General features: G+C 43.9%; 1 protein-coding gene across 2 annotated transcripts; it reads right to left on the reverse strand.

The window, feature by feature from the left end:
• Positions 1-5,002: 5,002 nt before the first annotated feature.
• On the reverse strand, positions 5,003-13,769 carry ciartb (circadian associated repressor of transcription b). 2 transcript variants are annotated; one of them, XM_084364120.1, is made up of 6 exons: positions 13,565-13,769; positions 10,975-11,425; positions 10,527-10,602; positions 9,735-9,813; positions 7,769-7,895; positions 5,003-6,645 (listed from the first exon to the last, which is right to left on the reverse strand). In XM_084364120.1, exons 2-6 carry the CDS (start codon positions 11,383-11,385, stop codon positions 6,253-6,255), a joined length of 1,086 nt encoding a protein of 361 aa, XP_084220246.1. In that variant the 5' UTR covers positions 11,386-11,425; positions 13,565-13,769; the 3' UTR covers positions 5,003-6,252. The 2 variants fall into 2 exon arrangements, with proteins under 2 accessions (XP_084220246.1, XP_084220245.1); XM_084364119.1 differs by having other exon boundaries at positions 13,619-13,768.
• Between the last annotated feature and the right edge of the window lie 10,618 nt (positions 13,770-24,387).

Consider the following 24,387-nt stretch of genomic DNA (forward strand, 5'->3'; position numbering starts at 1 on the left):
AGCATTTGTCACTCCTATAAATAGTCTTGACAGCTGATCATGTATGATTTAGCTTTTACGTCACGTTCAAGCCTTCGTGTCACTTCCCAATTCACCATCCGTGTGAAATATCACCTGCTATCAGAACAAATACCAAAAATCAATCCTGTTGGTAACACCTACTCAGAATAGCAACATTGCTCTTTGAACATTGTTCCTCCTCTTAAAAGGGCTGAAGGTAACCTATTGGAGACGGCAAAATCAATCCCACGATGCTGAATTGCAGAGGCCACTGTCGGTGGCCATTTGGCTCCGGAGACCAGAACATCCCCACTGCAATATCGGGAAGAAACAGCAGCATCGATCTATCCACATCAATATCATGTTGAATTAAACTATAAATAATAAATAACAAGCTATTAAAATGCATCTGTCTTGTTTCTGTGCACCACAGCTGAGACAATGACTGACCAGACCTGCCCGCTGTTGATGCAAACTCCCCACAATCTCCCCAGTGAGAAGCAGCGATGGCTGTTTGATCATTTGTGTAACCTGCTCTTCTAATAATTGAGCGGGGGATATTTTGGGTTCACAGGTCTCTTAATTAAAGGTGCTCAGTCCTCTGACAGATGAGATCATTATCTCTGTAGGGTGTGAATGAGTCTGCTGCCGCACAGCTCATGATAACATTATGAGTCTGTTCCACGCTTTGATCAGGTCTGACTGTGTGGCTGCAGTCACCGAAACACGCTGCTCCTCTTCCTCCCGCTGCTCTAACAACCTGTGAATTATCGAGTAAGCCGGTGTTTTTCTGTTTTGTTTCGATGCACTCCTCAGCAGAAGTCCAGATGTAATGGATTTGATTTTCCATGTGAATCAATTGGCCCTTTATTTCATGAATTTAAAAAAACCTGAGCACCTGATCATTAAGATTTAGACCTTAACGCTCACTCAAGGATCTGACATTTGAGACTTGGGATGTAGTGACAGAGTGATTATTAAACTCTGAGTCTGAGATGCCAGCAGGTAACAATTTGCTGATGGTAAATCTGCACTCTGCACTCCCTGGCAACTCCATGGGAGCAAACAATATCCTGAACATTGTCTTGGCAAGAAACACATTATACTGTTTTACTGGTGAAGCCAAGGGTGAAACATTCCTCATCAGATTTCCTTGTCTTTGTTTTGGTTGTTGTCACGTTCGTCTGCTTTATGTTTCTGTCACAAGCTCGTCCATGCTTTGCCAGCGGTGCTAGCCATGCCTCATTCATTTAGCCAAGTCACGACCCCTGTTATAACTCCAGGCCGCCCCTAGGGGTTTACTGCGTTTCATTGCTCTACTGTCTAATGTTTTGGACAATGAAGTTGTCTGTTAAGACTGTTAAGCTGTAAATATCCTGCCTCTGTTATGAACATATCTTTTTACACATGTTTGATTACCACAGTTAAGGGATCATTGCAAGGAAGTGTGTTTATGTATATATTCAGTGTATCAACACATATCGGCCAATATATCCCCCAAAATCCAGCATCAGTCAGGCACTAATGCCAGAACCTGCACATAAATCAGGGTGCCAGAAAGCTGTGCCCGCCCGAGCAGAAGAGACGAACAATAGCGTGGAGGCTAACTTTACTTGCCAAGAGGTTGCATGCGTCAGTAAAGGAGCCGCCACCTGTGAGAGAGAGGGTGATGACGATAGTAACCAAGACGTTCTACATGTGTTTCTGTAGAAAAGAGAGAGCACGCATGTGCTGATGTGAGTCAGGCAGATTTGCAGAGGGGAAGCTGCAATTATCTGCCCTTCTTTCACTACCTGCACTGACATGATTAGATCTTTTTATGACATGTAGAGGTTTTGTCTCACTTCTAGTATTTCTTTTTTCATTTATCTCTGATTGGGTAGCTAACTGTTCTGAGTTGAATTCACATTTGCCTCCTTCGGTCTGGATAGACTTGAGAAATGAATTACATAGATACAGCACGTATAAATAACTGCAGCTGAGTGAAGCATCGCCACCTTGGCTCTGATTCAACACCACACCGCCTTGTCATTTCACACTCAGCTGGAGCTCGAATTAAGGCCAATTTACAATGAAAGGGTAGCTGCAGAGAATGAAGCGCTATTTATTATTCCTTCCGGCTTTTTGCAACTGGAACCATGGACCTGTCCTCCCCCCTCCTCCCTTCTTTTTCTCTCCCACTCGCCTTTGAATAGATGCAACAAAAGGCTCACATCTCTGCTTCTCCAGCAATGATTAGTCTTTGTAGTTTTGGCCGAACACTGCCTGGACAAAACACTCGGATATCAATCAGTTCTGTAAAGCATAACCTCTGGAGCCTTTAAAATGGAAAGCGGCCGAGCGATTTGCTCAGCTGTGTGTTAAACTGGATGAGATGCACTAGAATTAGCTGGTGACATTATTGACCGGTTAATTCGGGTACAATTTATACAGATGAACACAACATTGAGCAAATTAACATCTACTTTAGTCTCATTTATGGGGTTTTCTAGCCGTTTTTTCTGTGCAATTTACTTTTTTAGTTTTCCCTTTGGAAATTCATGAATAAAATATTTTGAAAAACACACAAAAAAGACAAGCATCCTTAATAAAAACATTGCTTTCAGAGCATGTCCTTGTGGCCCTTCACGTCCTCCCATTATTGTTTTGTAATGCACCCAAATGAAGCATCTAATCTCCTATTTTGATTACATTTGTTTGCAATTTCCCTGCACATCACATGTTCCCCAACTGGCAGCCTGTTTCACTGCATGTGATTTGATCCAACTCCCTCAGAGAGCTCTCCGAGAAAGGTGCCTTTCTGTTGATGCAGCTCTTCCTCACATTCATAACAACTTCCCTTTTCAGGGCGAGTGCGAGGCAGATCTGTGCCAGCTGTCTTTGGACATGGATGCTGTCAGGTCGTCTGTGCACGTGAGTCCAGACCATTAGCTTTGCCCTGGGAGATGGAATCTGGGGCGGCAACGCTGAAACAATGCAGTCTGGGTAATCGACCCTTCTAATTGCTGCCAATCAACCCTTTTAATCTAGAAAAGGAGACATGTGACTTCAGAGACGGACAGATTTAAAAAGAATGGTAGACTTCTACCATTTTTAATCTTCTTAATTTCCTGACAGATTGTTTTCCAGGCCACGGTACAACCCACACGCTTCTGTGTGAACACACTGTTCTCTTACTGCAACAGAATAAAATGAGTCTGGCATGAGTTAACTAAAACTGGACCCACAGCAGAGGTATCAGAGCGGTTTTACAAAAATGTTCAAACTCACCGAGGTCGGCTTGAACAAATGAAAGCGACTCCAGAGCAGCATTATGGTGCAAATTTCAAGAATGTGTGTTTCCCCAAATGAGAGTATGAACAAGAGGAATGTTAACCGCCGTGCTAATCTGTAATGTGTTTCTGAACATGAACCTTTAGTGCCTCTGTTTTGCAGAGCAACAAAGAATGGATGACGTTCACTTTTACACCTATAGATGGCAGTATGCAGTTTTACATTTGGTAACACAGGCCAGATCCCTTTGAATTGTAGTTGGCAGACTGAACGTCTTGTGCCAGTGCAGGTAGAGTTTACAGTGTACAGAGGGCAGCTCCAGGCAGTGGGAGACGAAAACTGCTTCTGTAGAAAGCGCGTTGAACTGCCAGTAACAGGTAACATGGCACCATTACAGCAGTCTCGTTTTCTGCTTCTTTGATCGGCTATGGAGAATTTCCAAATATCTTACCCAAGCAAAGGCGTTCCTGTGATCCATTTACGTCACTGATAATGACAGGCATACATCAATCATTAACTCTATAATTATCATGCCATGCCGTCTGGTTTGTCTGTAGGTACATAAAACACACACACACACACACACACACAGACACACACACACACACACATACACCAAAAAAAAGCCCCACCTTCCGCACAACAGCGACGCTTTCTGAGAAATGTGAAGTGATACTGAGCTGGTACATTTCACTGCACTTCTGTGAAATGCTGAAAATTCACTTTGTACAGCAGAACTGAAGTAGTGAAAATTACATCCTGCTTTATAGACAATAAATCGTATTATTCTGTCAGGAAGTGAGCTCGCTTTGAGGTTTTACCGCTCGACTCACCCTTTAATTGGTCTAAGTGTGGTATAAATCAGATAACAACCTTTCTTTGGGGTTCTTTGATGCTCAATTGAGCTAATTTGAGAGTTTAAAAGAGGTTATTTGATGGATTCTTTTTGCTAACATAGTTTCCCTCTTGTGTCTTACCCTTTAGAAAAGTATTTTGTTGTTACTGCAAAGAGTTTTTGAATATTCCACCCAACATGGAGGTGAACGGGTTGAGTGGAACAATAGAATAAAGAGATATATACTGTATAATAATGACAAAGTCAAGGTAGAAAAGCTTTCTTTGAGGAAATTTAAGAGCAAAAAACCTCAATCAACCCCCACTGCTGGTTCTCTGTATTTAAAGTAGATATACTTATTTTCAGGTACATAATTTTATTTTGGGTTACTACTAGAATAGGTTTAAATGCCTTAATGATTTAATGCTCAAAAAACACATCAGTTTTGTATTTTTTTGTATTCCCCCTCCGTCTGAAATGCTGTTTTAGGTCCTGTCTCTTTAAGACCTCCCCTACCAAATACTGTGTCTGCTCCGATTGGTCAGCTCACACACGCCTGATAACTGCTAACAACAACAGTGCTAAATCGATTCTTATGTGACAAACTAGCCGCTATGTATAAATGAGGCAAATGTGTGACACGGTGATGTAGTGTGATGTCAGGAAGTCACGGAATGACAGGCGAGGCGTTTACGGAGCAGTGTTTTCTGTGGGAGAGAGGAGCTTCTGTTGGTGCGGGCTCTGACCTCTTTAACTTTCAAGATGTTTTTAAATGCACAAGAAAATATTTAAAACACTGAAGGACAAAACTGAAAAAAAGCATCACAGGTCTCCTTTCAGGGAACTTTCACCAGCCTGTAAGAAGAAATTTCAAAATAAAACAATCTGTAGCCATTTTGCATCAAACAAAGATAACCACATTTATTTTGAAAGTATAAAATTCACACTATAAAGGCCACTTTTCAGGGTAAATCGACAACCTTTCTGTAAGATTTACACAGAGAAATACCTTGTCCCTCTCTGCTGGTCTAATCATACTGTCCAGTTCTGTGGCAAAATAAAAGAATTGTTCTACTCCACCACAGAAAGTAGTTGGCAAGATCTGAATAATTTACTTGATACAGGAGAATGGCAGGAGAGTGAGAATTCCTGATTTGTACATCCCACAGAGGAGCAGGTATTCTGAACGGTTCTCTCGCTATTATCAAACCGGCTTACAGGCACAGCTTGACGTTACAGGCACTGTTTGCCTTCTACTGGGAGACTCGAAAAAAGAAATCTTCAGTTGACATTCTTTACAATGGCACCAGTCAGGCCACGAGAGAATCCCCACGGAGAGAGCATCCTCTGTTTGTACAAGCAGAACGACTCGTACTGCAGACCTCGCTGTCAGAGGCCGTTTGGCTCACTGCAGATCTGATGAGGTGTCCACACTTTGTAGCGTTCACATTCCTACTCACTAACTGTGACGTGGTGCCCACTGAGGTAGAACAGTTGTACCAAAAGACTTATTTATAAAGTATACAAATCAGTAACAGTCACATCAATAAACTTAAGAGTGGAGTCATGAAGGGGGTTGGGAGGGGGGTGTGGAGGGGGGGGGAGAAAATAACATCACATTTCACCCACGTTTTTCAGCACAACAATATGTAGACCACTGACATGTCTGGATATCTGAAATGCTCCCTTCCAGCACAAACTACTCCTGCAATTCTTTCCCTTTCAGGCTTAATGGTGGTTTTCACAGATACTCAAACTGGATTTATTGCATCTACAAGCCAGTGGGAACGATTCAGTTGTGAAATCACTCGCTCCGGTGGTGATCTCGGCATGTGAAATCTATCCTTCCCACTCTCGCACGCGCTATTCAAGAGTGCAAACGAAAAAACAAAGAAAAGTCAACAGAAGGGAACTAAAGCAGACACGTGTCATGTCAGAGAGGGCACATTCCCATACAGAGAGTACAACATGTTCATCGACACTCTTTCCACGTTGGAGAGGAATCTGTGACGTCCCTTATGAAGGCTCCCGTCTCCCCCGAAGGCTGGAATGGGCTAAGTGAGCTGACTGGCTCCCGGCAGGGTGGGCAAGGCTAAGCTGGGCTGTGCAGTGCTTACAGCTGGACACCCAGCCCTCTGTGTGGACTAGGACCAGCTGCTGTCCATCAAACCACCCGTCCCCTTTGGGGTGATGATGCTTTCTGTCGACTTAAGGAGCCTCTCTAGACAGGGGGCGTTAATTTTACCCGGCGGAGGGCCCCTGGGCACCGAGTCTGTCTTAGTGAGACTGTCTGTGCTGGAGGACACAGCGTTGTCCTGCGTTAGGTCTCTGTCTCTGGGGGCCAGCAGGTGCCTGGGGCCAGCCTGGGCCTGCTCTGCTGTCGGGGAGCAGATGGGTGAAGTGTGGAACCACTTCAGGTTACTGGCGGAGTACGCTCCAGGAGGAGTGAGGTCGGTGACTCTCAGGGGTTTGACGCCGGCTGGAGGGTCACTGATGGTGACGGGGCTCACGGCTGCAGGGGTGGTCAGTGAAGATAGCTGTCGGGAAAGAAGGAAAAATAAGGTTAATTAGTTTATTTAGGAGATTATTATTCAGGACAACAACAAAATGTTCACTGAAATCTCTTGTTGCGTGTGCACCCTTTGTCTGCACCTTTATTTATTTAGAAAATATAAAATACAAATAGCAGGCTCACTCTCCTTCAAGCTCTGTTTTGGTTTCTCACAACTCCTGAGAAAAACATCAGGTTCTTTAGCGGCTTACTGTTCCAAAATGATTAGCTTGTTGCTAATTAAATCCGTTTGGTGCACTCGCTACACTTAGCTTATCCGAGCTTTATCACTGAAAAAAGCTGATGAGAGCCACAACAGTAAAGGTTTAGGAGCACGACGCCAAAACAATGAGCGACAACTATTCCAGCCTGCTACATTTAGGTTTCAAAATACAGGGGGTTTGGGGGAGAATTTACTTGAGGTAAAACACAAACTGAGCATGTGCCCCTTTAATCAGGTTGTGGGTTTCCAGATTGTGGTGACAGATAGCCATATAGCCTAAACTTACCCCTGCACAGGGCAAACAAGGCTTGTATGATGATAATTATAATAAAGTCTGAGGGCCTTGCAGATTACAAAAAAACGGGAGAAACCCTGAAAAAATGTCAGGTTTCACATTATAAAAACAGCAGTTCCATCCATTGTTAATATGGAAATAGTAATTATGCCAGCTTTAAAGTTAGCCTACTGTAAAGCCTCGGCTAACAGCCTGACCAATGTCAAGTACAAAACAGCTTGGTGACTTAATAAAAAGCCCTGTTTATGGGAGGGTGTGTGTCGGGATTAGCCACAGAAATAAATCCTCCCCAATTAAATGCAAAGGAATGTTCCAGAGTATTCTAACCTTTGTTATCCCCTTAGGGACGCTCCTCCAAAATTACCTTTTCTCCTCTGTCATTGTTCTTAGCGAACCTGAGACTGCTGTAATGCCTCGGTAAAAATAGCTTTTAATCCTCCGTTCCCTATCCCAGACCTGTGATTAAATAATAATAGATATTTCCGTCCCTCTTTCCCTGCGTCATCACCATATGTTCTTGGCAGCAGGCCTCGTCTAACTCTTATACAACAGTTCTGTTTTTTTTTTGTTTTTTTAAAAACACAACTTTACCTTCGGTTTCTTGGTAGGAACGGCGTCCTCTGTCTGGGTGGCAGCAAGTTGGTCTTGGAGTTTTACATTAGGGAACCAGCTCTTCAGCATTTCCTCCATTTTAAGAATGATATTCATATATTTCTCCCTGGAAAAAGGCAAAGAAGGAGAGAAAGAAACAAGAGAGAAATGTGAGTCAAACTATCAGGCATGAATGTGAGTAATCAACCAAAAGTCTTGCCAACCTCTTCTTTTGAAATCTTATCTCTATCAATCTCACACAGGAAATACGCAACCTTGAACAGCGAGTGCACGCTTACACTCACTCAGCAAAGCCTGTACTGTGTGTGTGTGTGTGTGTGTGTGTGGGGATTGTCTTAAGAACATTTCTCACATGTTTTGCTCTCACACGTGGCCTGATGTATAATAGTTCTGCTCGCCTCTAAATATAAACACCAAAGCCACAACGGCCTCCAACAGCGTCATTGTGAAAATAAACTGGTTGCGGTGACGCAGTTCTCGTTGGAGGTGGGCAGCGGAGAGATAGAGAGAGAACGAGCTGCGTCCCAATAACTCCCACCCGTCAAAACCAGATGGTGGGTAGGGATTAGCCCGTGTCATATGATCAGCACCTTCCTGCTATACTCCATTCAGAGCATGTTAAATTCATGTGAAAGATTATCCGCAACAGTGACTGCTAAAAAAGTCACTTTGATCCTATCTACCATTGTGTTGCTGCAGGGGCTGCCAGCTGGCAGCACCGAGCAGGCACAGGGAGTGACGGCGGGAGGGGGTGGGGGTGGTTTTCAGTCCACCTTCCAGCCTCTGCCCCGGCTGTCTGCTGGGAGGCTGCCACACCCACTCTTTGTCTCCCACATGAAGGCAGCAGCTGGTGGGTAAGGGCTCCAATTAGTCTGTGCCAGAGTCAGCAGTACTTTATCTTATATCAGTACACCTTAATGCGAGGCCTCGCGGTGACGGGCTGCTCAGTGAGACATTCAGGTATCGGTGGTGCTGCTTTATATTCAGAAGAAGATGGTCGACTACGTGCGTGATTTTGTCGTCCAAATTTACATTTCACAGACTAAATGACTTCATCTTTTCATTCAAAATAAAGCATGATTGGCAGATGCAAAACCAAATCCAATATTAATGTTTTAAAAAAGGTGCAGCTCCCAGTCCTGACTGCTAGCTGCACAGCTAACTGAGCTAACTAGCTAAGAGCAGCTACAATTAGAGCTTTCTCTGATGATATTCTGTGTCTATTTGTTTGGATTATGAATTTGTACATATTGCACCTTTCAAGGAAGCTGAAATAAAAAAAAAAAAAAATGAAAAACTAGCTAAATTATTTTTTATTCTACATGTAATTATTTCTATAAATCCTATTCATATTCCTATTGATATCAGGACTTTCAACCATATTGCCTTGTGCTTAAAAATACAAAACCAGATGCTAAAATGCCAGACAAGCGCAGCCAATTTTATGCCATTTTAAGTCGTAAAACAAATGTAAAACATCAAAACGTTTACAAATGGTCGTATTACAGCGACTAAGACTTTCTCCTTCAAAGGGGTGATATCATACTCCATTATACCGTCTGGCCAGTGGAGAGCTAATCAAGCACACACAAGTGTGCTGCTCCCACAGTGGAGCCTGATACATTTTTAACAAGATGCCCAGCTATAGTGAGAGCCAGCCATCTCGGCGGTAAATTTATCCTGAGTGTGTGGGGGTAGCGGCAGCTCCTTGCTGAGCAACCTGCTGTGAGCCATGTGTCACGGACATGTCGGAGACCACTTTGACCCACAGACGGCGAACAGCACTGTGTAGTTTGAATGTACTGTAGATGGAGCAACAGAGGTTTTCTGGTTGTCTGTGTTTGTGGCTACAAAAACATCCACAAGAGATATACCGAATCTTATAAGATGATAGAGCTCATTGTTCCGTGTATAACAGCGTGTGGGCCACGCTGAGGACACTTACCCCATGCAGGGGTTCTGCAGGACACCCATGATCCTCTGGATCCTGTCCATGGCCACACTCTCCTGGAAACTGCTGAGTCCTGGAAAAGAACAAAGTTGTACCATAAGCCACATGAACTGTGTTGACTGCAGGGCCGAGTCTGTGAAGCATATGGGCTGTGTGAAATGTGAACAGACTCCCTGCGTCTGTGGTCAGGAAGTGTCGGGTCACACAAGGTCTGGGTCTGACAAAGATCCCAAATTAAGCAGTTTTCAGAACCTGCCTGAACGCGGGCCCTCCTGACGCCTATTAGACGACTCATAAACAGTTGCTGTTTTACTGGAGCCTGTGGTACAGTACAGTACATTCTCTCTCGGCTCTGCCAAGCTGCTAACATACAAGCAAGTGTGACATGGCTTGTTCTCACTTGGTTAAATATAACATTTAAATGTGTTTTCTAACTCTTAAAAGGGCACATTTTTAAAACAGTGTCACTCATGAGTGAACCGTCACCCAAAATGAACTCCATTATCATAGATAGACAAACACACAGGAAATACTTGTGGTTACTTGATAGTCCTACAACAATACATCTTTCAGACATCTTGCTCTCAAATCTCAGGGACACATATTCCATAAAGAGTGGCACGCTGTCTACGAGGCCTATTGTTTTTCTCTGAGACACGAGAGAGAAGGAAACAGAGAGGAAAGAGGTGTAGACTCCACTAAGAAATGGTTGTGTCAAACGGTGTGAATCTACTGAGATTTTTCCTGGAGATAAGAGCAGAAAAGGTAACAAAATGACCGACTTACGTTCTCTGTATCTCCCTGAACGAAGGCCATTCAAGATCGATGACAGCGGATGAATGTAGCATTGTAGCTCCATGCACTGAAAAATGAAAATAGATACGTCTCAATCAAAACGTGTTTCGAAAACCTGTTGAAAAGCTGACAGTGGGCTGTTCATTTTTTAAAAAAGCTGAAGGATAAAAGCTGCTCAACGTGATTTATATAGAATGGAAACTCCCCCCTGCGAGTGTGATTTATGATGGACTGATTGTAGTTCTTCAGAAATGCATGACTAATTCTGCTTATACAGTTGTTATTCGGGAGGATCATCTTTACTGGAAACGCCATGCATGAGACAGTCAGTCAAAACCAGCGAGGGGAGTCTATCTAGGTGATAGGGCATGCCCTAGTTTTGCTGCCACTGTCAACCACCTCCTGAGGGAAACAGACATCGGCCCACAGCGGCGCTCACCTTACGGCTGAAAAGTCGGTTCCTCTCCGACACGTTGGAAATGAGCTGCCATTCCCTGCACTCCTCCTCCACGGAGCTGCGAGGTCTCTTCAGTGCTTGCTGAGTGTTTTTGCCATTAGTTTTTTCTCCTTGTTTTCTTTTACACAGTCCAATGGTGCTGTCCCATGTCTCCGTGCAGCCGGGGGGAGATCCTTGACCGGAGGCCTGCCTGACCTCGCTCCAGTCGCTGTCGCCCTCCTTCACCTCGCTGCTCCGGCGGCAGCTGCTGTCAGACGGGCCCAGGTGTGGCGGGCTGCTGGGGGATGGAGGCTGGCTGTGCTTTCTGGTACAGTCAAACTCCTGTTCGCTCTCATTGTCCTCATAGTCACTAGCCAGCCAGTCAATGGAGTTGTCCGAATCTGTAGCAGACATCCTCGGCTGCAGGCTCTAACTAGCACTGACCATCACTGACCTGCCAGACAGAAAGTCATATATTACAATTCGTTATTCAAAGTAGCAGGCAGAACAGTGATAAAGATGAGCTAGGCATTCAGGATATTTAACAGCAAGTATATGCAGCAGCAGACACAATGCCCTGCTGAAGTGTCCTTGGGCAAACACTGCAGGTTAGCCTGGATTAAAACCTCCAAGCAGGCATGAATAAACGCAGAGACACAGCAGAGCACTCTGAGCAGATGGTGGCAGTAAGATCACAGTTGTTGAGGCCACAATGACCTGTTTGTTTTGCAGATGCAACACCTGAGCCAGTAAACACGGACTGGCCACCATCGAAAGCAAACACCCAACAGCCTCGTGTCCACACTGACCCAGCCAAGCCCTCAGACCTTTGTCTCTCGCAGTTATCGTCATTATAAATCTCCACGTCGTGACGTCACGCAAGGGACACATTTCCTTCATTTTACAGCTTGAGTAATTTTCCTCATTCAGGCTCCATCAGCGGCCCTGCCAGCTGCTACCACCACAGTCATTCATAAACATTGTTAGCTTGTTTATACAAAGGGAGCAGGGGTCTGCCACCATGACGACCAATGCCTCAGACTGCAGACCTCCCATCAGCACAAGTGACACTTGTGTGGGGGGGAAAAAAAGGGATTTTTACAAATGGGAGACTGGCACTGTTTGTTCACAACATGCAGGATAAAAACTCCTCTGACCAAACGCTCTGCGCAGACGCTCAACGGCTCGTGGGATCTCTGCATCTCTCCAACACGTTTCCTCAGCGATTGCCAGATAAAAGGGAAGCGAAAGCAGCATTTCTCGGGACATTATCTCCGGCTAAATTTGAGGCTAACTGCTGCCTGGCTCTTTGTCTCAGGGATGACCACCCTCCTGATCTCATTGTTACAGGAGGAGGGTGGAGCAGAGGTTTGCTGATTTTTCAAGCCCCAACACGATGCAAGTTAAACCAGAATCCTCGGATGTTTCCGATTGCAGGTTTTAATATGGCTACTGGGTAGCGGAGGGCACAGCTGACTGACTTTAGTGAAAACAAAACGATGTGCAAGGGAAATGTTTGTGCAGTGGCCAGACGAATCACCTGGCAGGGGGAACAGCAGCTGTAATAAAATTCATTTTATATCCAAATGTTGGGTGATTTGTCGAAGCTTATATGTACCTGGAGGCTCGCCTGTTTTAATATCCCATCCCAGATGCTCCTTAAACACCACAAGTAAGGTGAAATAAAACTTATTTCCAATTGCCAATCTAAAAGTGGTATAAAGTAGGCCTATGTATGACTAAATCTTGAAAAAGAAAGTGTCCTTTTACGAAGCGTTTGCAGAATATTCCTGTTATATAAATCAGATCGTGTTATACCCAAGCACACATCTCACACAATGACCTTCTCAGTCACTCATGTTTATTTCGATATTCCTCATAAAGCTCAAAACACATGCTGCAAAGTGAGTGCTACGACTCCCTTTTAATATTATAAAAAGAAAAACAGCATACACACACCACAACTTGTCCAAAAAATGCACTTGTCCCAGGCCTTTGAACGCACCACACACACTACATCTGGACTCTTTCTGCGTTTCAGACAGAAATCGCTGCTGGTCGACTGACAACACCTCCTGCCTCTTGTATGACACACATTTCTCAGATACCAGATAGCCCTGTTAGGATCTCCACGTCTCCATCTACCTGTGTAGGTGGGGCACATGAGCAGAGATGCCCTCCACTGCACACGCTCTGATTTTTAAAAAATAAATAAATAATGGTGATACATTACACGAGAGTACTGTACACATCCAGATATCTTAGATACATATCTAAAAACGCGATAAAGTGGCTGATCCGCTGTGTCAGCCTAAATGCAGGTTTCACATCAGACACAATAGACTTCCTCATCAGTCATAGTAGATGTTGGCAGCGTGCACTGTTACATTATATAAAACCACTTAACAGCAGCAGTAATAAGCCTCTCACTGTCACGCCTTTTATCTGTCATGTCAAATCTGTTAAATCCGTCATCACGTTTAAGTGTCTCATTATTCGCGTCTGCGTCAAAAATTCCTGTGGATGATTTTTTTTTAAATATATATACACATATAATGATAATAAAAACCACCTCACACACAAACACACTCACATATATAATCGCTGCTGTGTAGGTTATCGGTCGGTGATCGGAGAGGGTACGCACCTTTCCCAGGATGGAGCGGCTCGGTTTAAACTCTCCCCGTTTGTTCAGCGGTAAATCCAGCAGGACTCGTCGGGCAGAGAGCAGCTGATGTGTTGGACGTGCGGCGTGTGAGTGTGGAGACGGTACAGCCAGCGATCGGGCCCGTGTTGCTTCTCCCAAGGCAACGTGTCTGGGTGGGCGGGACCGGCGCGGGCCCGCTCTCCCATTCGCTCCCCGCGCGCAGCCGACCGACCAATCGGACGCGTCGGTGCGTGCAGCTGCGGCGCGATAGGCGAGGCCGGTTTGCATATGCAAATGAGATGGAAATGACACAAACACGTGGACACGCGGATCGGTTTCATCAGCAGCTGGGCGAAAAGTCAATCCGGGGCTAGTTTTGGTCACTCTACAGGCATTCTGCCTCATTATATCATCCGGACGGTGATGCCTGACCAGCGGCATGTCGGTGAAGCTGAGCAAGCCTGGTAAAGGCGCAGTCAGCAGTTTTCCCAGGAGCAACTGTGATGGGTCATGTAAGCTTGTTTGCTCAAGGACACACAGTTTTTCATAACTTAACGTGTCCAAAAAAAGCACTCGAACACACCACACACACACACTAGATCTGGACACTTGCAGTGTTTCAGACAGAAATTGCTGCTTGTACAACTGATAATCCTCTTTAGGCATCTGCTGTTATGTGTTTGCTCAAGGACACTTCAGAAGACTATATTTGTGCATGGGGTTGTCTAGACAGGCATTCTCCCCGAGAGTGTATTTAGGAGGAAGAAGTTTTCACATGTTAGTTAAAGGAGAAAAACCACACTATGAAAAAAATCCCGATTAGGTCGGCTGTGATGTAACGTGTCGGTGTTATGTAGTCGTGTTTTTGTTACAACAAGAATGTGAGCGGTAGCCTGATGTTAGTGTTGTTTTTACACACTTTGTGGTAAGTTAGTACACAAAAAGATAAGCGACATCTTAAAGGGGCACTATATCGGTTTGGAAAACAAAATCCAAACTCTCACTTTTATATTTACAATATAAATAAGTTATAAACAAGCTGTTCTCAGAGGAAAAAAAGGTCCAGAACACTGGTTGAAGCTAGAAAGGTGGCGGGGTCCGCCACATTTAAACGAAGTAAAACAGTATGAAATTGTGTTGTCCTTTAAGTTCAGTCACGAAGTGTTGATTTAGTTTGTTTAGACAGAAAAAGTCAGTAAATCAAGATCACATAGAGCACCTTTAAACTAAAATATGATTAAGAGCTATTTAACCACTGAATGCACATGACCAGTTTCTGAGTTCATTGTCTTGATGTAATTAGCTGATGGTTTCAATTAAAAAAAATAATATTTTGTTTGTTTTAAATTGTTGTTTGATTCATCTGAAACTTCTCATGCCACTGTCTTGGCCAGAACTCCCTTGTTCTGAATTTCACTTGGAATATTCCTGGTTAAATAAAGATAAAAATAAAAAAATGTGATGCATTGATATAGACAAAATTTATAAAAAGTTAAAAGAAACGAAAGAAAAGGAAAGTATATTGCTATGTATTGTAGTGTATTTTGCTTTGGAGGAGGTTTGTGTTCCTCATATTTATTTTTGATTTTGTGTTTTTTACTGTCTATAACTAATAATCCTTCTAATCATAACAGCAGTTACATAATACTGTATACTGTGAAACTGTGATATTTTCTAAGAAGGTTATCCTTCTAATACTTGCCCACTGACTCACTATATCCACATTACTAATGAGTGTTTATGACAAATCTCATTGTGTTAATATTTTGGCAAAGTATCAATAGTCATATTGTGATATTTGGTTTCGTTGCTCAGTCCTAGCAAGTGCTTTTCAAGACATATAATGTGTTGCGGGTTAGAAATTTGCTCAGGCTATAAATGTTGTCGTGTGAGGCATAGAAACAGTGTGTTGGAGCTGAAGTATGACGAAGCACAACATGCAAATACTCAAGTAAAGTATGTTAAAGTTGAATTCAAGCAAACGTATTAACTTGAATGCATGTTTATGAGTCATTAAGTTGTAAGTAAGTAATCAATTCAGATGAATTACAATCAAATTATTCAGTCATTATGTCGCGTTACTCATCTTTAAAAAACCCTTCCAAGTGAATCATTTTACGAGCAAAACTGACTGTAATCGAAGACGCTGTTGACACGGAGTGTTTTCAGTCTGCATGGGTTTTTTTTTTGTGTTTTTCTTTGGCCACAGTGTCGGTTAAGGCATGACTCACAGGACCTCTGTTTGACTGCCTGAGAGGGTGGGATTAGGGAGCACTCTGTCAGAGGCCAGACGAGGATCCTGAGCTTGGAGCCAGTAGTGAGTCACGAACCCTCTCACAGAAAACGTGATCACGTGCGACTGGGAGACACCCACTCAAAACGCATAACCAGCCTCCTCTCCTCTGCTCGCCTCCCTCAATTGACACTGAGGACAAAACAGTATGTAAAACATCACATTTCCTACACTTGTATCTGCAGAGTGAGCAGGTCACGTGAAAGAAAGCAAGTGGGAGATGTTTACGGAGACAAAGACGTTGCCCAGACTGTTTTAATAACTGGGTACAAATCTGTCCGACAGGGCTACTTGGACCGTCTTCTGTGCTTCTATAATGAGCCCGTGCCATTCAAATCTACGAGCATTTTGTGGTCAAGTGATCATAGAGGAGCATATGTGGGCGCTTTTTGTTTTATGTGCAGCTGTCGAAGTGAAGAGCGGGCAGGAAAAGGGCACCAGCCGCCCGGTGTCCTAACGGTGGGTTTACTCTCTCTGCTGCTGTGCATTTAATCACATCCTGCTGTGAAGACGGCACACCGCAGTCACCGGAGCACCCATAAAGATGGTCGAGGTGACACGCCTGCTGGCACAGAGAGCCACTCACGTTGAATTTTAATTGTCTTGTTAGCCTGTTGCAATCTTTTAAACATCCCATAAACAGTCTCCTGTCGTCCCGCTCCCCAGGCCCGGATCCTTCGGTGACCCCAGACTTTGTGACGACCGAGAGCTTCCTACAGATTCCCAGCAAACGCTCATTTCCCTTTTTTGTCTACAAGACCTCCAAATCACTGCGGAGTATATCACATCCCCTTCAAAGCACAGGAAGCAGACATCTACATTTCTTTTTTGGATCAAAGCACTTTGAACTCTACGCACACACAGTATGAAATGTGGAGGCAACAACGTCCCTATTTAAATAAGCAACAGATTAGCGCGGCTACTCAAATGTCTTTTTGGTGCAAGTGTTTCTCAGTGTTTAACCGCACATTGTTCTGGATGTTTCAGTAAATCTTCTGTGTAATCTCCGGGAACATTTATGTGTTAACTGTAATCCGGCTTCGTTTAGTCGCGCCGCAATTTGTCATCCGCGTAAAGAAACAACAGCAGCAATTTGCAATCTCCTCACAAAGGGAAACTCTTTTATCTGTGCATTCTCCTGTCAGGATCCGAGATGAGTCACACAACACAAACTGGCACTGTGATTTTCAATTTGTCAGAGAGGCTGGCTGATTCTGTATCCCACAGAGACTGCATGTCTCCCGCTCTCATTCATAAAAAATAAAAGCCAAATCAGAGCCTCACGCCTACTTTATTATAGGGCATACACTGAACATCTGCCCTAACCATCCCTCTTGGAGGACTGCAGCATGTGTGCGTGGGTGAGCGGCGTTGCCAAACCTCACCCTATGGACCGAGAAAAGTTTGGAAGCAGTGTGGCTTGTTGAGGCTGTCATGCATGTGCGTACAATTTACAGACACGGCAAAATCTGTTTCTCATTTTCCGACAGGATGACGTGTCTAATGCAATAACTAGCCATTGGCAGCCTTCACTGGATTGAGGAGCTGATAGCCTGAGTCGACCCTTTACATTCATGCTGGGGACACTGACAGGGCGTGTCCTTACCTGCAAGTGTCTTGCACAGACATTGCAAAATCTGCTGCTCGTGGTCAGACAGGGCGTCTAATGCAACAGCTATATGAAAACATTCGATGGAGTGTGGAGCTGATAGCCTGAGTTGAATCTTCATATGCATGCTGCATAGTGAGAGAGCGTGTCCTTACCTGCAAGTGTGCTGCAAAGAGATACGGGTGTTTATATGAGTGTTTGGGTGCTGCTGGCAGGAAACATGTATGTGTGTGTCGTGTCTTGCGAGCAGCTGTCCCCTGCAGCGAGCTGTGCATATGACTCAGCTCTGGCTTTGTGCCATGTGCTGTCCTGTACCCAAATCTGGACCTATAGTGACGTGAGTGCCTAAGTGTGTGTGTGTGTGTGTGTGTGTGTGTGTGTGCTTGTCTCTAAATTGGGACACCAATCACCAGGCTTTCCACAGCATTATTCACATTATAACTGCTCACCACTAATAGCGGGAGTTTTTAGCCAAGCACGGGTTTTGGTTTAAGCGCAGAGAGACGAGCAGACCGGCTGGAATGTCCATAACCACGTTAACGACAAGTGAAGCCGCCGCAGGGAACAGAAACGTAAACACAAACATGTGAGACGTGACATGACAGTGTGGACCAGCCCTAACAGGAAAAGTTCATCTAAAAGTGTAAATCCAGTCAGTATCTACTCATCCGAAAGAAAGTTGAGTGAGGTTTTAAAGTCCGCAAAACATTTCAGGAGCTACGCAGTAAAACAGCATTGAGGCATTCCCCCAAACAACTAAAGTAGATTAAAAAAACAAGGTAAAAGAGACTCAGTATACGCCAGATGAACTGTGTGGAGCCATTTAATGTTTTTTCTTTGGTTGCTTTTTCATTTTTTAAAAACAAGTCCCCATCTACTCCAGCTGTTTTGCTGTGAAACACCAGAAATGTTTTGTGGACTTTTAAAACTTCACCTGACTTTCCATCGGCATGAGGATGAGCAGATAATGGGTCAATTTTCTGTTTCTGGGTGAACTTATCCTTTAAAGACACATGCACTGGCTGGCTACAGTTGATGCAGTATATTTAGGCCTTGCAGTGATTCACAGCTTTGTAAAAACAAGATTACGTAATTTTTTTTTTCCTGTAAAGTTCAAGGCCTTGCACCAGCTGCTCGTCTTTTAAAATAAATTGAGCTTGTCTGCGTCTACAAGGGATTTGAGCCTTATTGCGCTCACAAGTCTCGCTGAAAAACAAGTTTGCAGCTCGGATCTTAAAGTTTTCAGCAAATAAAACACATGAAATGCCCCTCTACATATGTTCCACGATTAACAAAAAAAACTGAAAGCACGTAAGTGTGTTGCTTGCATAATTTGGCCAGAGCCTCGCAGAGGCTGGACTCTGTAACTCTTGTTAATCTTGGTTAGAAAACGTGTCTTCCACTTCTCACTAGTGCAGCTCACTCCTCCAGATATGTCATCCTGTTACAGTAAATGCTAGTTTCACGGAGTTAACCCCACCCACACACCAGAAATGTGACTGCACATAATGTGGGCACGCTGCAACGGTGTGGGGGGGTGGGGAGTGCCAGTTGTGTGTGGCAAGGCTCAACCAATAGGATTGCGAGTCGGTGTTGGAGGTTATGTAGTCAGTGGAGAAGTGATACTGGGCGATTTTTTTTTGTGACTTTAAAGGGCTGGACTTCCGGCAGCCCGTCATGTACCCTCCCTCTCCCTTTGTGGCTTCTTCCCGGTCCAGCTCCACTCAGTCACATGCGCTTCACTCCGAGAGAAAGCTCTCTGACTATTTTCCACACACAGTTCACATGCAGGGAGTTGAGAATGTCTGGCAAGCGAATCACTGTCAAATCTTTTGTGGCTCTGTGTGTGTGCGTGCGTGTGTGTGTGTGTGTTTATACTCTCTCTAATGTCTGAACGGCTGCCAGAGCAGCTCAAGCGACAGTGGGATATCTATCTGCAGGGCTGAACGTTACATGTGACTGGGGTATATTTTAACTGGGTTATGTAAGTGCTCCAGCCTGCGCACTCCACGCACAGATGAGGAGGGCTACGCATGATGCAGAGGACTGTGAGCTCACCACAAGCATTGCCTTCACAGCACATTGAATAATTCCTTCACTCGGCTGGAACTTCAGCCGAGGCGCATTTCGTAGACTCTGGCTTTTTCAGCATTTGGTCTCCACCTCAAAAAGGGCCTTTTTAAAATAGGCCGAGCTCTCTTGAGAGTCACTGTTATTGCAGCTTATCTTTGCCGTCAGCAAATGTGTTATATTGATTTCGGATGATGTAACATTTTAAGCTAGTAGCAGTATAATATAATCTAAATGTGAAGGTTAGGGTTATGTAAGAGGATTTCTGAGATAAAAAAAGAAAAAGTAAAAAAACAAAAAAACAAAGTGAAGCTCACACATGCTGTGACTGCTCTCCTCACACTTTTCATCCGAGGGTTGAGATCATGTGGTGTGAAATGAGCAGATAACGATCACATGCAGACATGATTCAGACACGTCTTGATCAAGTCTTCACTTGATAGGCGTCCTGTGGACAGCTTTCGAAATTGCTGACAACAGGCTCGCCGCCAAATCTATGTCCGATGTAGAGCTGCCCACGCTCCCTCTGCTAGCACTTTTATGGGATCATTATGTGGGTGTTTCAGTGTGAGATCCCATCTAGAAGTGATGCAATATGGGCTGATAATTTATTACTAGACAACCACTCGGAGAAGAGCTCACGATCACGGCACTTTCATAGCAGAGTTTTGACCCGAAACTTCATCGCAGGTCCGCTCTGACAGCATCGCAAACGTGTATATTCACAGGTTTGAAGAGATTTAGGGCTACTGGAAAACCTGCACAGGGCAAACAGAGATATCATGATGTTACATCACTTGATCAGTCACATGGACAAGGTCAAATGGCCTCGTGAAACGTGATACCCTAAATTCATGCATGTGACCTGTGCTAGTTGCGCGGTTTTACACCAAATTTCCCAGTTTTTAAGTCAGGGGCTTATAAGTTTTTGAACTAAGTCAAAAGAAAAAGTTTGAAAGTCTCAAAAATGATCACATTTGAAAGTAGATTTTTATTCTTCACCTGTTTATTAGCGACTACAGGTGAAAACATCAATTTATCATGCACGCGTACATTTTAAGATTTATGGATGTTTTGCTTAGTTCGGGTTTCTTCTCTGGACATTAATGCAAATCAGCAATTAACAATTACATAATGACTCATTTGCATGTTTAAACAAAAAAAATCTGAAAACTCATCAAAACAAAAGAGCGTTAGTAGCGTGGCATCATGGGAGTTGTTGTCTTCATTGCTTCTCATCGCTGCTCATGTAAATCGATCTCCGTGACTCAGGCAGAAATGTTCACGGACAGGGTTTTGTTTAAGCTTTATTCACGGTACGTTTGGTCTTGTTTGCCAACTTCCTTCCTCACTCTCTGACTCTCTTCTGTAAGTAATAGCGTCAGGAAAAAAAGATGCAGCCTTGAGTAAAATTATGGATCTATCTATCTATAAAAAATGTATTATTCTTCCACAGTACCATGGTGATTGTGATTTAATCTGCATTGTTTTGTCGTCCTAGTGGTTGGAGGCATGCGCTCTATTCTGAGTGCCATAAGTTGATTAATTTATTTAGTCTATAAAATAACAGAAAAATCAAAAATGTTTTCACATTGGCCACCCTAGAGTCCATGAATTACTATTTACTATTTACATTACTATATCACAATTACAACTGCAGGATAAGAAATACGTTTGAAAAAAGGCAGTTGTGTTATTGAACAAAAAATACTTTGAGCAGGTAATTTTGCAGAATAAAAAGGGATTAAAGTGTCTGATCATGTCATTCAAAGTACGTTTTTCTCTCAACATTATATTCTTTATCACCAATGAAGCCTCTAATGTTCGGAGTTATGTTTAATGTCACTAATGATATTTGTCAGGGTAGCTGCGCGAGCTGACGGGGGGGCGCGGTGCCCTTATCCAGGAGGCAAAATGTCAGAGTGCACTTTCACCTTGAGATGCCTCACAGTCACACCTGACTGCTGGAGCAGAGGAGCGCACATGCAGTAGTCACCCATTCAGAGTAACTTTACAGTGCGTTTACAGAGTCAGTCCTCAAAAAATTTCCAACCAGAACAGATCTTTAATAGCGGGGGTTGTTTGTGGCTAACACGTGTCCTTGGCCCTGCCCCAGGTGTGAGGTTTCTGCTCTCCTTACCAATGGGAACAGAAAAGCTTCAACGTGGGCTTTATGCTTTTTTTTTTTTTTATATGCTGCTGCTGCTGCTGCTGCAGTCATACACTTGCATAACATAGTGAGGCCCACATTAGGACCACAGCTCTTTTGTTTGGATGTCATCCCAACCTTTCAAAGTGAAAAAAAGTACCTGGCATCTCTCCAGCCTTCTTCTGAGGAGCAGTGCTGGGATTCAACAGGGGCCACAGAGAGGAGTAAGCTTCTCCTGCATCGCATCCTTTGAAAACAGGGAGAGCAAGATGGCACTTTAAGTGGTGGCTCTACCCTATAGTTAGCCATAAGACACATACTGGGGTTGCTCTTATGCATGAGCTGCAATGAGGGAGCACATGTGTGTATTAGCTTTCAAATGTCAGCAACATATTACTGGTAAAGCTGCATACGAGCATGTGCACAGATGAAGACATTCCACATCCTCTACCCTCATGGGGAAATGTTTATCGGTGGAGTGGGAATAAGACTGAATTATTGCAACAAAGTGGTTCAGATTTGCGTTCATAGCGAGGGAAAAGCCTGGGGGGTGAGATGAGATTATCTGAGGGGGAGGACAGGTGTCGAAGTGTGGCTGCTGCAGAAGGTACATGTGGAATGAGCATAAAGGACCTGAGGGACTGAGGGTCTGACTCGCTGCTGTGTCCAGAGAACGCCCCGGTGCAGCTCTGTGCTTATTCTGGCATACACGTGACACGGTCTCTCTCACTCCCCCCCCCCAACACACACACACACGCACACACACATACCTTCTATCACTCTACATACAGTGCACTAATCCTGTTCCTGCCCCCTCACTGCCCTGTCTCACATTTTTACACTCCCTTTCCTAATTCCTTCAGTGATCTTCCAGTCAGTCACCTCAGCTGGTTCGCCCCCACCATCTCTTTCTCGTGTCGTCCCGTCTTGCCCACAAGTGTACACATGTGCGAACAGCCGCATCCATCCCTCCATGTGATCTTTAGCATGATGACTTCATAGATTAAAGCCCACTGCTCTCAATATTTCATATGCATTTGAAAAAAATTCAGCACGCAAAAGAAAGCATGATTCACAGCATTTCTGGTACTTTAATAATGTTCAAATGTGTGAGTCTTCGACTGTTAAATAAAGAAACCACGAGGCTGATGAAGAGCCTGATTATGACGTGAGCTGCAGTGTGCAACAGGGCTTTTTCTTTTTTTTTTATTCTGTCAATACAGTATGAGGCTTCAGCAAGTAGTCAAGAAAAAGAAAGGACTGGATGATTCAGACTTCGCTGCCACTGCCATCAAAGCTAATACGATAATGATAAGACATTTTCCTGTCATGTATATTTAGACTACATCTTCAGGCAAATTATCCTATATTTAGGTAAAGGTCCATTACCGGAGAAAAACAGGTGTTTTAAGAGACTAATCGTGTCCGTATCAACGAAACCTCAGCATGATAGCCAATGGATACAAAAGGATCAATAAAACCTTTAATTAATTAGTGACTTTACGTCCAACTGTCGGTCTAGGTCAATTTATTTTACTGACTGTTTCACAAAGCGAGGATGTGTTTATGCACAAGGAAGTCAACACAGTCCACTATGTACTGAATCCAACTAGTTGTCTCTTTGTTCAGACAGAGTTTTTCTCTCTTGTTTTTCATCTTGCAGAAAGTTGGCATGTACCCTACTTTCTGTTAACAGTCCCACAGTCCATTGCAACACATTTAGTAAATGCCAAAATCAATGATTTATAAATGTCTGCAGTCTGAATTTACTGCTCACTAAAGCTACTGAGTGTCCATTATTTTATATCTAAGTATTATATGAGTAGCGAATGAGTTCCAAGGGAGTGATCTTAGACGCGGCTCAGGACCCTTTTTTCACAGAAGACATTTTGACGCGTCACGGTCTGAACATCACAGGTGCAAATAATAAAACTAGCGATGGCTGAATTCCATTTAGCTGCCCCAGTTTCAGCGTCATGTTCTTGTGCATGCTGACTCACCATCACACTGTCATGACTTACTTGGACCCTCGACAAGCCATACCTTTAAGCCGGGGTTGCTAAAATTAGAGAAACCAGCAAGAGTCATTTTGAAAGTGCCCAACCTAAAAAATGCCCTTCCCTTCAGGCCCTACCTCCAAAGCCACTAAGAGAAGAGCATTGTTGTAATCGCTAACTGAATCCAACTACCCCATGTCATAACGAATGTAAACCACAAGCATGACTATTGTTAGTACTCACTTCTGTCAAGTTAGTTAGGATTGGGAAAGTTTGGCTTCACTTTCTCTTCCGTTCTTGTGCAACTAGCTTGCACAAGAACTTCAGCAATACGCCCTGTGGAAAACTCTGCTCATGTGCAACGAGTGCACGGCTCATTTTATATAATCACGGTTGTTCTATATAAGTCTATTGTGCACCAGGCCCTGGAGGGTGCCGCTAAGCTTTGCTTACAATCTGGCATGGTGGCCACTCACGGTACTGCAGCAAAAATTTCCATCTTTCCATCTGGTATCTAGTTCTTCTAAATAAACCTACAGTGCACGGCTGAGTACGGGCAGGCTGCATAGGTAAACAGGCAGTATACAATCATTTCACTCAGGCCAATTGAAATGAGTGGAAGGACCTTGTAAAAACACTTGTATTTAATAA

The sequence above is a fragment of the Pagrus pagrus genome, assembly GCF_965226575.1.
Source record: "Pagrus pagrus genome assembly, chromosome: 10".
NCBI lineage: Eukaryota > Metazoa > Chordata > Actinopteri > Spariformes > Sparidae > Pagrus > Pagrus pagrus.

Coding starts and splice junctions, on each gene's coding strand:
- ciartb (XM_084364120.1), bottom strand. CDS start 11,385: ATGTCTGCTACAGATTCGGACAACTCCATTGACTGGCTGGCTAGTGAC. Junction 10,603..10,974: donor ACCGACTTTTCAGCCGTAAG/GTGAGCGCCGCT, acceptor TTCATTTTTCAG/TGCATGGAGCTACAATGCTA. Junction 9,814..10,526: donor TTCAGGGAGATACAGAGAAC/GTAAGTCGGTCA, acceptor GTTCTTTTCCAG/GACTCAGCAGTTTCCAGGAG.